The sequence below is a fragment of the Astyanax mexicanus genome, chromosome 23 (assembly GCF_023375975.1).
Source record: "Astyanax mexicanus isolate ESR-SI-001 chromosome 23, AstMex3_surface, whole genome shotgun sequence".
NCBI lineage: Eukaryota > Metazoa > Chordata > Actinopteri > Characiformes > Acestrorhamphidae > Astyanax > Astyanax mexicanus.
Window position 1 is genome coordinate 23285081 of NC_064430.1, and position 13252 is coordinate 23298332.

Genomic DNA, 13252 nt, shown 5'->3' on the forward strand with positions numbered 1-13252 from the left:
GCATTGGACGCTAATGCCAACATGTTCTCCAAACGGGAGTAAGATATAAATTTACTGAGGAGGAGACATCAATGAATTATTAAATTATCTTTATTTTAATTGTCTTATATTATTTTAATATCTATAATCAACACATTTTCCGTATAATTAATGTAGATGTATTTATTTATTTAAGTAGTACAGTATGGTGGACCAAAAATGACATATGTATAAATAAATAAATGCATACATGAATGTAGAAATAAATAAATACACGCATGAATAATTGTATAGTTAAATAAATAAAATAATACATACATTTCTTATTTATTTTTTATATATTTTTTAATTATTCATTTATATGTGCATTTATTTATTTTAACATTTGTTTATTCATTCATTTATTTCAACATTTATTTATTGATTTATTTCCACATTTATTAATTTATTTATTTCTGTATTTCTGCATTTGTATGATAGTTAGGTAGGTGGTCCTATCCTCGCTCTAAAGCAGGATTAGTTTTTGAGCTGCAAAAGTGTTGGCTCTACTGCTCCTGCCTTGGCCTGCAGCGGCAACATTTTGAAGCTGTTGACCCTCATTTATTTTCAGCAGTTGTTACTGCAGTAGGGGTTATAGCCGTGATGTTGCTGTGCCGTCCCTTTGTTTCCTTCTCACTGATACCGGAAGTACAGGACGGTGGGGTGTGCGCCGGGACACACAGCAGCACAGCGGGGTGTGCGCCGGTACACCAGTGTGTACTGGTGTATACACCACTGTCCTGTTATGTACTGGTGTGTAAAACACTGTTCTGTAGGGTGTACTGGTGTATACACCACTGTACTGGTGTGTAAAACACTTCTTTACTGGAACCCCCATGTCTGTTTTCTTGTGAATTACTGTATAAAGACAGCCGCTGTACTTCTGTGTCCCGCAACCAATCCTGCTTTAATTGCTCTAATTACCATAGACATGCAGAAATGTGGAAATAAATAAATGAAGAAATGTGGAAATAAATAAATGAAGAAATGTGAAAATAAATGAATAAATAAATGTAGAAATGTTGAAATAAATAAATGAATAAATGTAGAAATGGTGAAATAAATAAATGAATAAATAAATAAATAAATGCACATTAATATATAAATAAATGTATAAATAAATAAGAAATGTATTTATTTATTTATTTACCTATGCAAATATTTATGCGTGCATTTATTTATTTATTTATTCATTCATTTATATGTTCATTTATTTATATATTTATTTATTTCAACATGTATTTATTTATTCATTTATTTATGTCTATATTTATGTATTTCTACATTAATATGTGCATTTATTAATTTATACTTATGTCATTTTTGGTCCTCCATAGTACAGATCAAACACACACAAAAACCTATACAGTATGTGTGTATGTACATTACTGTGAAAATGTTTTAGGCTGATGCAATTTTCTTAAAACCAATTATCTCAATATTAAGAGAGTTTTACGTAGCAAAGGTACCATGCATTAAAACAGATGCAAATAAAAATAAATACGGTAAAAAGTAACAAGAAGTCCACAGGTGCCAAACCTTTAACCTTAAACCTATTAAACCAATGTTATTCATAGTACAGAGTAGGGCTGTGAATCTTTGGGAATCCCACAATTCGATTCAGATTTGCAAATTGTATTCTGTTTCTGTTTTCTTTTTTTTCCTTTTTTTTAATATGTAAAATTTATGAATTAAACATAAATTTAATATAAGTCTTTGTTTTATGTCTTTCTTTGAGCTTTTTTTTTCTCATTAACACTAATTGAGTAAACAAAATACTTTATTTAAACCAATGGTAAGTTCCTTATTAGTGTTTCCTATAATAATATATAATATATATAATATAGTATAATAATCATATTGATGTACTGATGTACGAAGTGGTTATTTACTTAAATTTTATGTACAAATAGCTTGTAGCTTGTAGTAGTAGGAATAACATTGTAGGTTCCTGAATCTACTAGTTCTTAGAAAACAAATTCACCAACAGTAAAAGACAAAGTACCTTCAGTTACAAGCAGTTTGCTTACTCTATTCAGCCCAATGTTGGGCACTGGACCGAGTCCGGTGACCGAATCTCAGCCAGCTTCAAGGAGTCAGAAACCGGAAAAGGCCCAGACCTGGTCCTACGTTCAAAAAGACACTGGACCGAGTCCGGTGACCGAATCTCAGCCAGCTTTGAGGAGTCAGAAACCGAGTAAGGCCCAGTCCTGGTCCTACGTTCAAAAAGACACTGGGCCGAGTCCGGTGACCGAATCTCAGCCAGCTTCCAGAACAGTCAGAAACTGAATAAGGCCCAGACCTGGCCCCACATTCAAAAAGACACTGGGCTGAGTCCGGTGACCGACTCCCAGCCAGCTTTGAGGAGTCAGAAACCGAATAAGGCCCAGTCCTGGTCCTACGTTCAAAAATACACTGGGCCGAGTCCGGTGGCTGGTTCTGGGCCAGCTTTGAGGACAGTCAGAAACCAGCTAAGGCCCAATTCTGGGCCAGCACTCGGTGGCTATCTGGGTGTGCGCGCCCGGACGCCCACTCCCCCCCCCACCCATCCGTCGACAACTGATTATGAACTGTGCGCGCCAACACCCCGCCCTCCCCCTCCCCATCCCCCGTCAAAAAATGAAGACAACCTGCGCGCAACCGCAAAGCCACCCACCCCCGAACACATGCCCGTCAAAATGTCTGTGCACGCCACTGGTAGTAGTAGTAGAAGTAGTATTTTAATGATTTTACTGTCATAATTATTATTAATGTTTTACTTTATATTATCTTGAACATGTATACAGCATGATATGGCTTGCTAGTTTTTAAACATGTATTAATCATATATCAGAGATGATCAGCATTGTGCCTACCTGCCCTAAATGTCTGCTCCTGATCCACATTTTCCTCATGTGAGGTTTGTGGCTCTTCTTCCTCATCTTAAATGAAATGAAATTATGAGGAAAATTAATAGGCTAAAATATGAGGATGCTTAATCAATTAACCCACTGTCTTCTATCTTTATAATCCTGCAAAGTCTCTCTGCTTCGCCTGTTGCTTGTTTTTTTCGCAGCCAACTCTGCAGAGATGTGCTTCCTTTAGCTGCCTCCTTATGTTGTCTCTCTCTCCTGTATTTGCCTCTTTTCCGTGGGCATTTCTGATTTTCTGCATTAACACAACGTGCATGTGAATAATTCGAATAGTGCTTTATGTCCAACATTCATCTTGCTTGATAAAATGAAATTTCAGCTGCATGTAACTTAGTTTGGTTAGCCTCCCACAAAACAACCTGAGCCATGTAAAACGTTTACTGCAAGCTAGCTGGCTGTCGGGGTTTTTTTGCTACCTAAACGTGGCACAGTAGGTGCTGTCAGATTATTTAGGATCACTAAACGTCCTAAACTCGACGACATCTGATTTTAGAGAAGCTGATTGTGATCATGTCTTGTAATACTGTGAAAGCTACATTTCAAGCTCACCTTCAGAGCAGTCGCTCTACTCCCACGGCATCTTCAAACTGTCTCTGCTATTCGGCTGAAGTGCCGGTCGTGTGCTGCGCTTTTTTTTTAGTGAGGTGTCTGAATTTCTCTCGAGGTGTCTGAATCTGAATGATTGACTCTGAAAATTTTGTTTTACTAAACGTTAATCAAAATTATGAATTATAAAAAAAAAATGTTGAAATATGAAATTATATTTGCCTATATTATTTTTTCCCCTCCCCTCGGAAGGGCAATATCAGCCAAGGACGGCAAAGGGCAGTTGCCCAAGCACATTGGGCCATAGCGTCTGTACGTCACTGGCAGCAGCATTGTCCAAGCACCAGATTTTGCATGAGTAAATTATATTCACATGAATAGTTATCACTTTTCCTTAATCCAATGCTTATACAGCTCTGAAAAAAAATACCACTTAAAAATGATGAGTTTCTTTGATTTCACCAAATTAAAAAGCTTTACTAGGGTGGGTAACAGTAAATGTTTCTAATTGTGTCTTTCATGCAGACATCCACATTGAATGTAAGTCTTTTTTTGTATCTATTTTTCAGAAGCTGTACACAGTGATGCAACAGAACGGCCGCAGAAGCAGCACCTTCACTGTGGTGGAGTTTACTCAGCTTAGCTCTGTTCTGTAGGATCAACCACACGTGTGGTCACTATACACATCAACTGCCAAACACACGAAGCAGAGAAACACTGCCTCCATTTTTAAAATCAGTAAATAATCTTCTCTGAGAAGATTTTAAAATAACCACTTTTCACTTTCTCACGCGATAAAACATATATTTCTTTTGTATTTCGAATCATACCGTGTGTTCACATAAACAAATAAAGACAAGACCTGTCGCGATAATTACATTATCGACTTATCATATGATAAAGGCCTCAATATCACCTATTGTGTTTATTTAATAAAGAGAGCTCATCAATTTGGATAATGTCGTTTTTTCCTTTTATTTTTTACTGATGTAAATATTTCAACATTGTTTATATTCCAATTCTAGTGTCTGGATATTCTTAATTATCAAGGTTTATTCTTCTTGGAAAAAAATGCAATTGCATAATTATATTTGGTATTAAATTATAATTTTCTCAGTGGCAATATTTACTGCAAATTATTTGGGGACAATATATTATAATCAATAAAAAAAGGTTTTTATGACATGCCTAAATATTTGCCTAATTATTTTTTCTCACTTCTTTTTTTTTACAATAAGTAACTATATAAAAGCTTCCCAGGCTCTACAATATATATATATATATATATCATCATTTTGAATGTATATTCTTTCAGTGACACACATCAACCCACTGACTTCAGCAGATTAGACCTGTTTACTCACAAGGAGAAGAAATTTCAGAGGTTTCTGTCTGGATGATTTTTCAGTGTAGGTACACCGTAGGGCAGTAAATCAGAACAGGAGTACTTGCCGTAAAAGGACCTAAGGAGGAACAAACGTACCATAAATCTTCTGAAACTTACCACCAACATTAGTTATTAGGTTCAGATTTTATGTTTTAAGTTCAGAGTTATGTTCACACTTCCTAAAATCTGTTTAATTCAGCCTAACATTCAGCTATATTCAGCAGCATGTTGACTCAAAATAAATGTGTTCTTCAATACCATACTTCATAATAATTTATTTTTTGTTAATGAATATGAATGTTAGTGTTAATTTTCTTTCATAACTGGGTCAATTGATCTGTTGCTACTACTAATTTGGCTAATTTGACTGTATGTGTAACTCGTCCCCGTAAAAACAGTAAGTTTTGTCTACAGGTTGCAAATTTGAGTATTTTCCTTGTTACAAATTACGATAACCACAATATTATATAGTTTAATGTGTAATTTCAATGTTTTATAACCATTTTCTTTATAACAAGCATTAAACCTAAATGAACTTACCTGGTCCACCTTAAATGGTGCAACAGATGCCAGAGGCAGAATTTATGGTGGAACGGAAAAATAGAATATAAGTTAATAAGGGGGAGTAGGAAAGGAGGAGGAGGAGAGGAGGAAAAGGAATAGAAGAGGATAAAGAAAGGAAAATTAAAACAGGAGGAAGAGAGGAGTAAAATGAGGAAAGGAGGAGGAGAGGAAGAGTAGCAAAGGTTTCTGAACGCAGCTTATATTTTCAGGTAATATTTGCTAGCCATTACATCTCCTTATCTTATCTCCTTTACAAAAGAAAAATAAGTAGAGGGAATTAAGAGTAATGTTAATGATACAAAATGATACAGCAAACATCACACTTTAAAGTGATGGTCAAGCTATTGCTTTCTTTACATTCATTTTTATGAATAGTAAGCGGCCCCCTTTTAACATGTATCTTTTATATTAAACATGGAGTAAACATAATAAAACCTCCTGATATTTCAGTTAAATATAAGAAAAAGTGTAGAGAATGTATAAGAAAAATAGCACATTCAAACAGTTTGTGCATTTCTTTATCACTGAAGTTGTTAATTTGAATTGTGTGGTTTCAAAGCTAGAGCTCAGATAAAATAGGAAAATAAAAGGTTAGCTAGGATAGGTTATCTACACTGTCCCATTTTAGATCATTCATTCTTCTTTAAGTTCTTTTTACCATCAGTTAACGCTAACTCACCTTATTGACTAGCAGTGAAGCTTTAGCTGGATACCACTGGTTAGCTAGCTAAGCTAACTTGTTAACCTAGCTTATATTTACCTAACTAGTTTGTTAGCTGATCCTGTGAGGTAAACTGAGGAAAAAATATCTCACAAACGTTGTGTAAAGAACATTACGGGGGTTTTACGGTAACTATAGCGTTTTAAAACAAATTATTTCTAAACAACTAAAGCAAATTAAGCGAGTTAAACGTGATTTATATAGAGAATCACTGAATGTCCCTCAGATTTTCTAGGCTCGGGCTGATCCGTTGGGTTTCCGTTAATTTTTGAATTTGAAAAGTGTGATTTTAAGCGCGTGCGCCCGTCAGCTCGCCTGAACCAGAGATACACATAAAATATACTATTTAACTAAAATTCCTGTTAATATATATTAAATACAGCCGTAAAATGGACTTTAAATACAGCCGTAAAATGGAATATTATTCCAGCTGTTAAGCAATTTACAGGCAGCTCAAAAGTGGCGACAGTTAAAGACCGTGCTGATAAGAGAACGGTATAAGTGTAATAACTATATTAAGTGGTGGCTGTGTTACACTGTGCAGATTTACCTGTCATCTTGAGTTTATTTGTTATCATCTTTATGTTTAAAAGGTCCCAAAATGTTTGCATACCATATTTTCATATGGGGAATAAAAAATCAGCAAAATCTGTTGCTACATGGGTTGGTAGCTTTATGGTGAATATTTAACAACAACAAAAAAAAAACAATTGTAATAATAGGAAGGATATTAATTGCTAAATAATATAGTTTCTCCGCCCGAGATTTCCCACCTTTCTTCTCAGGTCTTGTCAGAAAATGGTCTGGGACATGGGTGTCTGTTTTTTAATGCTATTTTTATTTCATATAAAGCTATGGCATGATAATCACAGTATAGCAAAGTAACAAATGAAACTGTATTTAAAAAAATTGACTCACAGCACTGTGCAGTGTATAGCCTTATTACATTTTTTTGTGTTTTTGCACTTAGACTATAAGCTCAATATAAAAAAGTTAGTTTGTTTAGAAAGTATTTTCTATTCTTAAACCATGTAAAAGTATATTAGATTAGAGGAAAGTCATTCAGACATCATTTTGTAGCCTAATTCATCGACGTTTAGGCTATGGATCATTGTTATTATTGTTCATGTTTTAATCTTTCGGAGATCGGTTCTTAATAAACATTTTCCATAAAAAATAGGTCTATGCTTCTTCAGTGTTGTAATGTTAATTAACCTCATTCTGAACAGATTTTGCTCATTCAAACAGCCTGAAAATATTTTTATATTAAAGCTGTTTTAATGCTCTACTTAAAAAAATGTTGGTTTTAAAAGAGGGTTTGAGCTCATAATGACAGTATATGGGGCAGGACGGGTCAGGCTGGATATTTTGGGCCCGACCTAAGCTCCATACACCAAATAAGCTCTATGCAAAACATACTGCTGAAAAAATAAAATTTAAAAGCCTTGTGTGTTTTTAAATTTATTTGATTTTTTTATAATAAGTGATAATATACAGCTCTGGAAAAAATTAAGAGACCACATCAGTTTCTGAATCAATATGGAAATATGAAGGTAAGCCTATTCTTTAGGTGTATTTCACAACAGATTTCTCAAAAACACTTCAGTTCAGCGTGATGTCAGTGCTGTTTTTAGAAACAATAGGGTTCCCTGTTTGTCACCGTGTATGAGTCATGTTAGTGCGTTGACCCATTCCTGAGTAATTAAGCTGTATAAAAAATGCATGATTTTTGACGCAATATGCGTCAATGGGGTTCTAAGGGTTAAGCAAACGTGCAACATCAGAAGGAAGTTACACTTTAATAATGATAATTATGTTAATATTGGGTTTGTAAATATAACTAGAAATTAAAACAAATAAATATCCTAATTATCTCTTATTAACATGCTGAATCCCGGCCTGAATAACCTGTCAGGACGTGTGTAGTACAGATACAGAGAGCTCCTCCATACACATCAGACAAGTTTACTGTTGGTAATGGCGGCGGCTGTGTGCACCTGCGCTGCCCTCCTCCTGATCATACCTATGTCAGGTAAGATTGATTTGACTTGTATGCAGTGTATGAGGATTTACTTAAACGTTTTTGATGTTTAGTCATACACACTTATGGTGCTACATAGGCAGCACACAGCTGAAAAAAAAAACAAAAAAGGATACAAATTGTGCTAAATGTAGTATTGCTCTTGGGAAAATGTGTTGGGAAAGTTGGGAAGATTTATATTGTAAAGTTGGAAAGATGTATTAGAAATGTAGGAAAGATTTGTTTGAATGTAGGAAAGATTAGTTTGAATGTTGGGAAGATGTATTGAAATATTTCAGAAGATTTGTTGGAAAAGTTGAGAAGATTTGTTGGAAAAGTAGGGAAGATTTGTTTGAATGTTGGGAAGATGTATTAAAATATTTCAGAAGATTTGTTGACACATTGGGATAATTTGTTGGAAAATTGTGAGAAAGTGTTTGAGAAGCATTGTGTAAAAAATAAAAATCTAAATCTCAAAAGATTAATATTGATTTAAAGCATTCAGAAGTGGATTTAGACAAGAGAATAGCACAGTTGGGGTAGAAGAATTTATGTGGTGACACTTTCTTGTAGGGCAGCATTCCTAAGGCTACAGGTATAAAGGTGTGTTCCATCAAGTTGATTAAAACATGTCAAATGAAACAGGTTTTTGTTGGCATCAATTTTTATTTATCTGTTGTTATTTATACACTTTATAATGAGGATGATATGGCATTTAACGCAGTGCAACCTCTGTTAAATGTTGTTCCTAATAATAATTTAAATAATTTAGTATATTTGTCTTTTTTCTGTCAAAATCATTCAAATGGAACCATTAATTTTGCACCTTTGAACATTAGTTTTAGAGCATGTGAGCTATGCTACACTAGCATTAATTTCCCATTAAAGCTTCTGTGTCTGAACTTCCTCATGTTTTATGCTAATGCTCTCCATTAAACATATACTCAGCACGTTAAGATTTTTAACGTAAGATATTAATATAAAGTAAAGAAAGGCTCAAGTCACCACAGTATACAGTTACTTGTCTATTTTAATCATGATTAATCACAGAATTTAATGCACTTGCCACCACTAATATAAACTTAACATTGACTCTTTTAGTTAAATTTAAACATTTATTATTCAAATATTCGGTCTGCATTAATATTCTATCTGAGAACATGAAAATAAATGTATGTGGATATAAAGAAGAATGTGTTGATGACTATCGAATGTAATCGGTAATGTATTTGAGGTGATTTTTGTTTTAAAAGCAGACTCTAGGTTTACTGGCGCTGTTCGCCCTCCACTGATGTTAACAGCAGTAGAAGGAGAGGATGTTACCCTGAGTGACGGAAATGGTGGGACTCCAAAACTAGCCAGCAATGTTGTGCTTTGGTTGTTCAACAAGGAAACGATAGCTCAGAAACGGAATGGCAGTACACTGTACCACAGATTCAATAAGTTAGACCTGGATGTGACCACTGGATCCCTCACCATCCATAACATCTCAGTCAGGGATTCTGGACACTACCGGAGAATGGATTTTAATCCCTTTTATCAGGGAAGACAACAACTGAATGTGACTGGTAAGTTCTAAACCTTTATGCAGTAATACAGTGTCAGAGTTTCATGTCCCATGCTTAACCTCCAGAAGACCTGAACTGTTGTGTTTCTCTTTCCTTTTTGGGCTAATTGGCACCTGATTAGTGTAAAAACAAAGAATTATCTTTTTACATGATGTAGTTTCTGAGAAAAATGATGTCCACATATGAAGACTTTTGTTTTATATTTCGATAGAACACAATGAAGTCGCAATTAGTAATGAAGTGCAAAACATTTATTTTGTGCCTCAACACAGCAGCATTTTTTGCCAAAGTGCAAAGCAAAAGTAGAAACAACAATTGTGCTCTTTGAGCATCACATGACTCATTTGAAGTGCTGCTTTAACTTCAACACGAAGACATAAAGTATTTATGTCATAAATACATAAATATTTACTGTATTTCATCGCTGTCCATTGAGAAACACTTATCTTCAAAACAGCAACTTTACAGGAGAGAGAAAAAACCTTGTAAACCTTGTAAAAAGTTTAATGGAAGGTTAATGAAAGTTTATTTAAAGAGAATTTTGAAGAGTTTTTATTGGTCAGTTCATCAAGAAATGTTGGCAGAGTGTAAGTGACTGTAAGTCTGTTCAAATTATGTAGTAAACCAAAAATCAACAAAAATAGAGATAAGTGTTTTTCATTGCACAGCAACGATTTACTGTTTATTTAGATCAAACCTGTAACATGTTAAACTCCTCTGCCACCACTAGGTGTCAGTATAATGGCCTCATAAGAGGACACCAGGCCCTTGTAAAGCAAAAAAAAAATAGTGTTGTGTCTACTGTCTAGACAACCCAAAATATGATGTCCACACATGTGGACGCCAGGTCCTACGAGGTTAATCCCTGTTGAGGAAACTGACCCTTAATGTTTTTAAATTGAGTTAAGCTTACTGTCATAAATATCATGTGCAATTATTATTCATGAATGCACTTTTTAGGTCGATCAGTCAATGGAACAGATCCAGGTATTGGAGGGACGATCACATTGTGTGCTGGTTTCAATAAAGTACCAAAATATTCCATCATCATTTGGGATTTCGTCTCAGAATCGACTCAGCGTATCGCTGAGTGTCTGCGTCTCCCTGGGAGGAGCAATATAAGATACAGTGGAGACGCAAACCTGCGGCTAAATCTGAACCGAATAAACGCCTCACTCACCATCACCGACCTCAAGACCACAGATTCTGGAACTTATCTTAATACAGTACTGAACAAGGCTGTAACCAGAGACTTTCAGCTCAGAGTGTTGGGTGAGTTTGTCTTTGACTATTTTGTCTTTTTTTATATGTCTATAATATGACACTTTTGACTGTTAAGTTTTTATTAATACTATAATTTTACGAATTATGGTTATGATTCAGTTTGAACATGAGTTAAATTAGTTGGCACAATGTGTAATTATTTATTGACAAATAAAATAAGAGACCACCTAAAAATGATGAGTTTCTTAGATTTTACAAAATTTAAAACCTCTGGAATACAATCAAGAGGAAGATGGATGATCACAAACCATCATACCAAAATAAACTGCTTGAATTCTTGCACCAGGAGTAAACCAGCATAAAGTTTTCCAAAAGCAGTGTGTAAGACTGGTGGAGGAGAACATGATGCCAAGAAAAAACTGTGATTAAAAACCAGGGTTATTCCACCAAATGATGATTTCTGAACTCTTAAATCTTTATGAATATGAACTTCTTTGCATTTTCTTTGCATTATTTGAGGTCCGAAAGCTCTGGGTTTTTTTTGTTATTTTAGTCATTTCTCATTTTCTGTAAAGGAATGCTCTAAATGAGAATATTATTATTTGGAATTTAGGAGAAATGTTGTCTGTAGTTTACAGAATAAAACAACAATGTTCATTTTACTCACACATAAACCTATAAATAGCAAAATCAGAGAAACTGATTCAGAAACTGAAGTGCTCTCCTCATTGTTTCCAGAGCTGTATATGAATAGAGTTTAACATTCTAGTGCTCCTTTAACTGAGAATGAGAATTAGGCTTGTTTTTGTAGGTTTGAGTTTTTTTTGTTTGTGATTGTGCTGTATCTTTTGGTCATCAAGCTCCTGTTTCTAAGCCACACATCAGAAAACTCGGAAAGTCTAGTGGCGTTTGTTGGGTGCAGTGCACAGTGAAGAATGGGGAAGGGGTGAACTTGTCGTGGTACAGAGGCAACAAAAGAATCTCCAACACCAGCAGTTCAGACCTCAAAATCAACCTCACACTGCCTCTGAATATATCTGAATATATCAGCACTTACCGCTGTGTGGCTTCAAATCCAGCAGGAAATCTGACTGTACAGTTTAACAAAGACGCTCTCTATACAGGTAAGCTTTTAACTTTTATTCACCATGTCCAATAAAAAGTCCAAAAGTGCAGCTATAGCAGTATTATGCAGTGAAGAGCTTTGGACATATGCCTACTTTAGAACAAGTCACTTTCTCTGGTGTTGCTGGCACATAGATGGTAAATTCTAAGCTTGTTTTTAATACTAATTTTAAGGTATTACAACTCTCATTTTCATAAATGCAGCCATAGGGCAATATGTTTTTATAATATGCAGTTTACACAGCCTGGCCAAAAAAGGTCACCATCTGGATTTAAAATTAAGCAAATAGGTAAGAGCCTACCACTGGATAATAATTACTGCTTGACCTCAACTTGCTTAAAAGGTTGACCAGGGTACCCAAAGTTCTTGCATGCCACTGTGTTAATGTATTTGTATCTTGTATATATTTTCACTTAATGCCTAATATTTGTTTTTAACAGGTTCTTCTGTCACACACGTCTTCTGGCTGGTGATTGCAATTGTGATTCTTTTGTTTGTTGGGATTATTTTGTTTGGTAAATTCCTTAAAAAACAAAAATACTGTGTACTGTAAGTAAGCATCACAAACTAGTCCCTTTTATGTCTGTTTTTCTATTCCTGACTTTTCCAGTGCCAGATCTGTAATGGCATGAGCACCCCTGCAAACTCTAATATATTATTTCTAAAAAGAGTGGTCTGGTGGTAGGTTTGTTGCATGTAGTTACTCTGTACTTTTTTGACAGTATTTCATATATAAACTAAATGAACAAAACAATGTGGTAAACACACAACAATTTATTTATCAACCTGTATTAAAAGTACCTTAAACTATAGAACAGCTTAAGAATTTGTTTTGTTTTAAATTAAGGCAAGAATAATAGAGCGAGAGTAATATTTACAGTAAAAATCAGAAAATGAACAGAAAAATGCAATATACTGCAGACACACTAGATGGCAGCATTAAAATAATCCAGTTAGGCGTTCATTGAAGTCTTGCGGGACGCAGACAGACAGGGTTGCCAGATTCGCAGTTTTTTCCGTAACTGCCAATAAATAAAAAGTGGGTGTTGCCTTGGATGTTTCGTCAACACGGCGGGCAAACGTGTAGAAGTCCAGAATAAAATCAGCAGTGTTGCCAACTTAGCGACTTTTCAGACCCTCTAGCGACTTTTTTTGTAAAAAAGCGA

The 13252-nt window shown here is 34.9% G+C and overlaps 2 protein-coding genes across 3 annotated transcripts in view; both read left to right on the plus strand.

Moving 5' to 3' along the window:
• Positions 1 to 13252, plus strand: part of LOC111189606 (CD276 antigen homolog) — a 223566-nt gene that overhangs the window by 186698 nt on the left and 23616 nt on the right. The gene's annotated exons all lie outside the window — the stretch shown is intronic.
• On the plus strand, positions 10495 to 13216 carry LOC103043670 (T-lymphocyte surface antigen Ly-9-like). Its single transcript, XM_049471332.1, has 3 exons — positions 10495 to 11008; positions 11821 to 12084; positions 12527 to 13216. Exons 1-3 carry the CDS (start codon positions 10684 to 10686, stop codon positions 12637 to 12639), a joined length of 702 nt encoding a protein of 233 aa, XP_049327289.1. The 5' UTR covers positions 10495 to 10683; the 3' UTR covers positions 12640 to 13216.

Excerpts from the sequence above, each read along its gene's own strand:
- LOC103043670 (XM_049471332.1), top strand. The coding sequence starts at position 10,684 with ATGCACTTTTTAGGTCGATCAGTCAATGGAACAGATCCAGGTATTGGA. Across the intron at positions 11,009-11,820 it reads CTTTCAGCTCAGAGTGTTGG|CTCCTGTTTCTAAGCCACAC; the intron begins GTGAGTTTGTCT and ends TTGGTCATCAAG. Across the intron at positions 12,085-12,526 it reads CAAAGACGCTCTCTATACAG|GTTCTTCTGTCACACACGTC; the intron begins GTAAGCTTTTAA and ends TGTTTTTAACAG.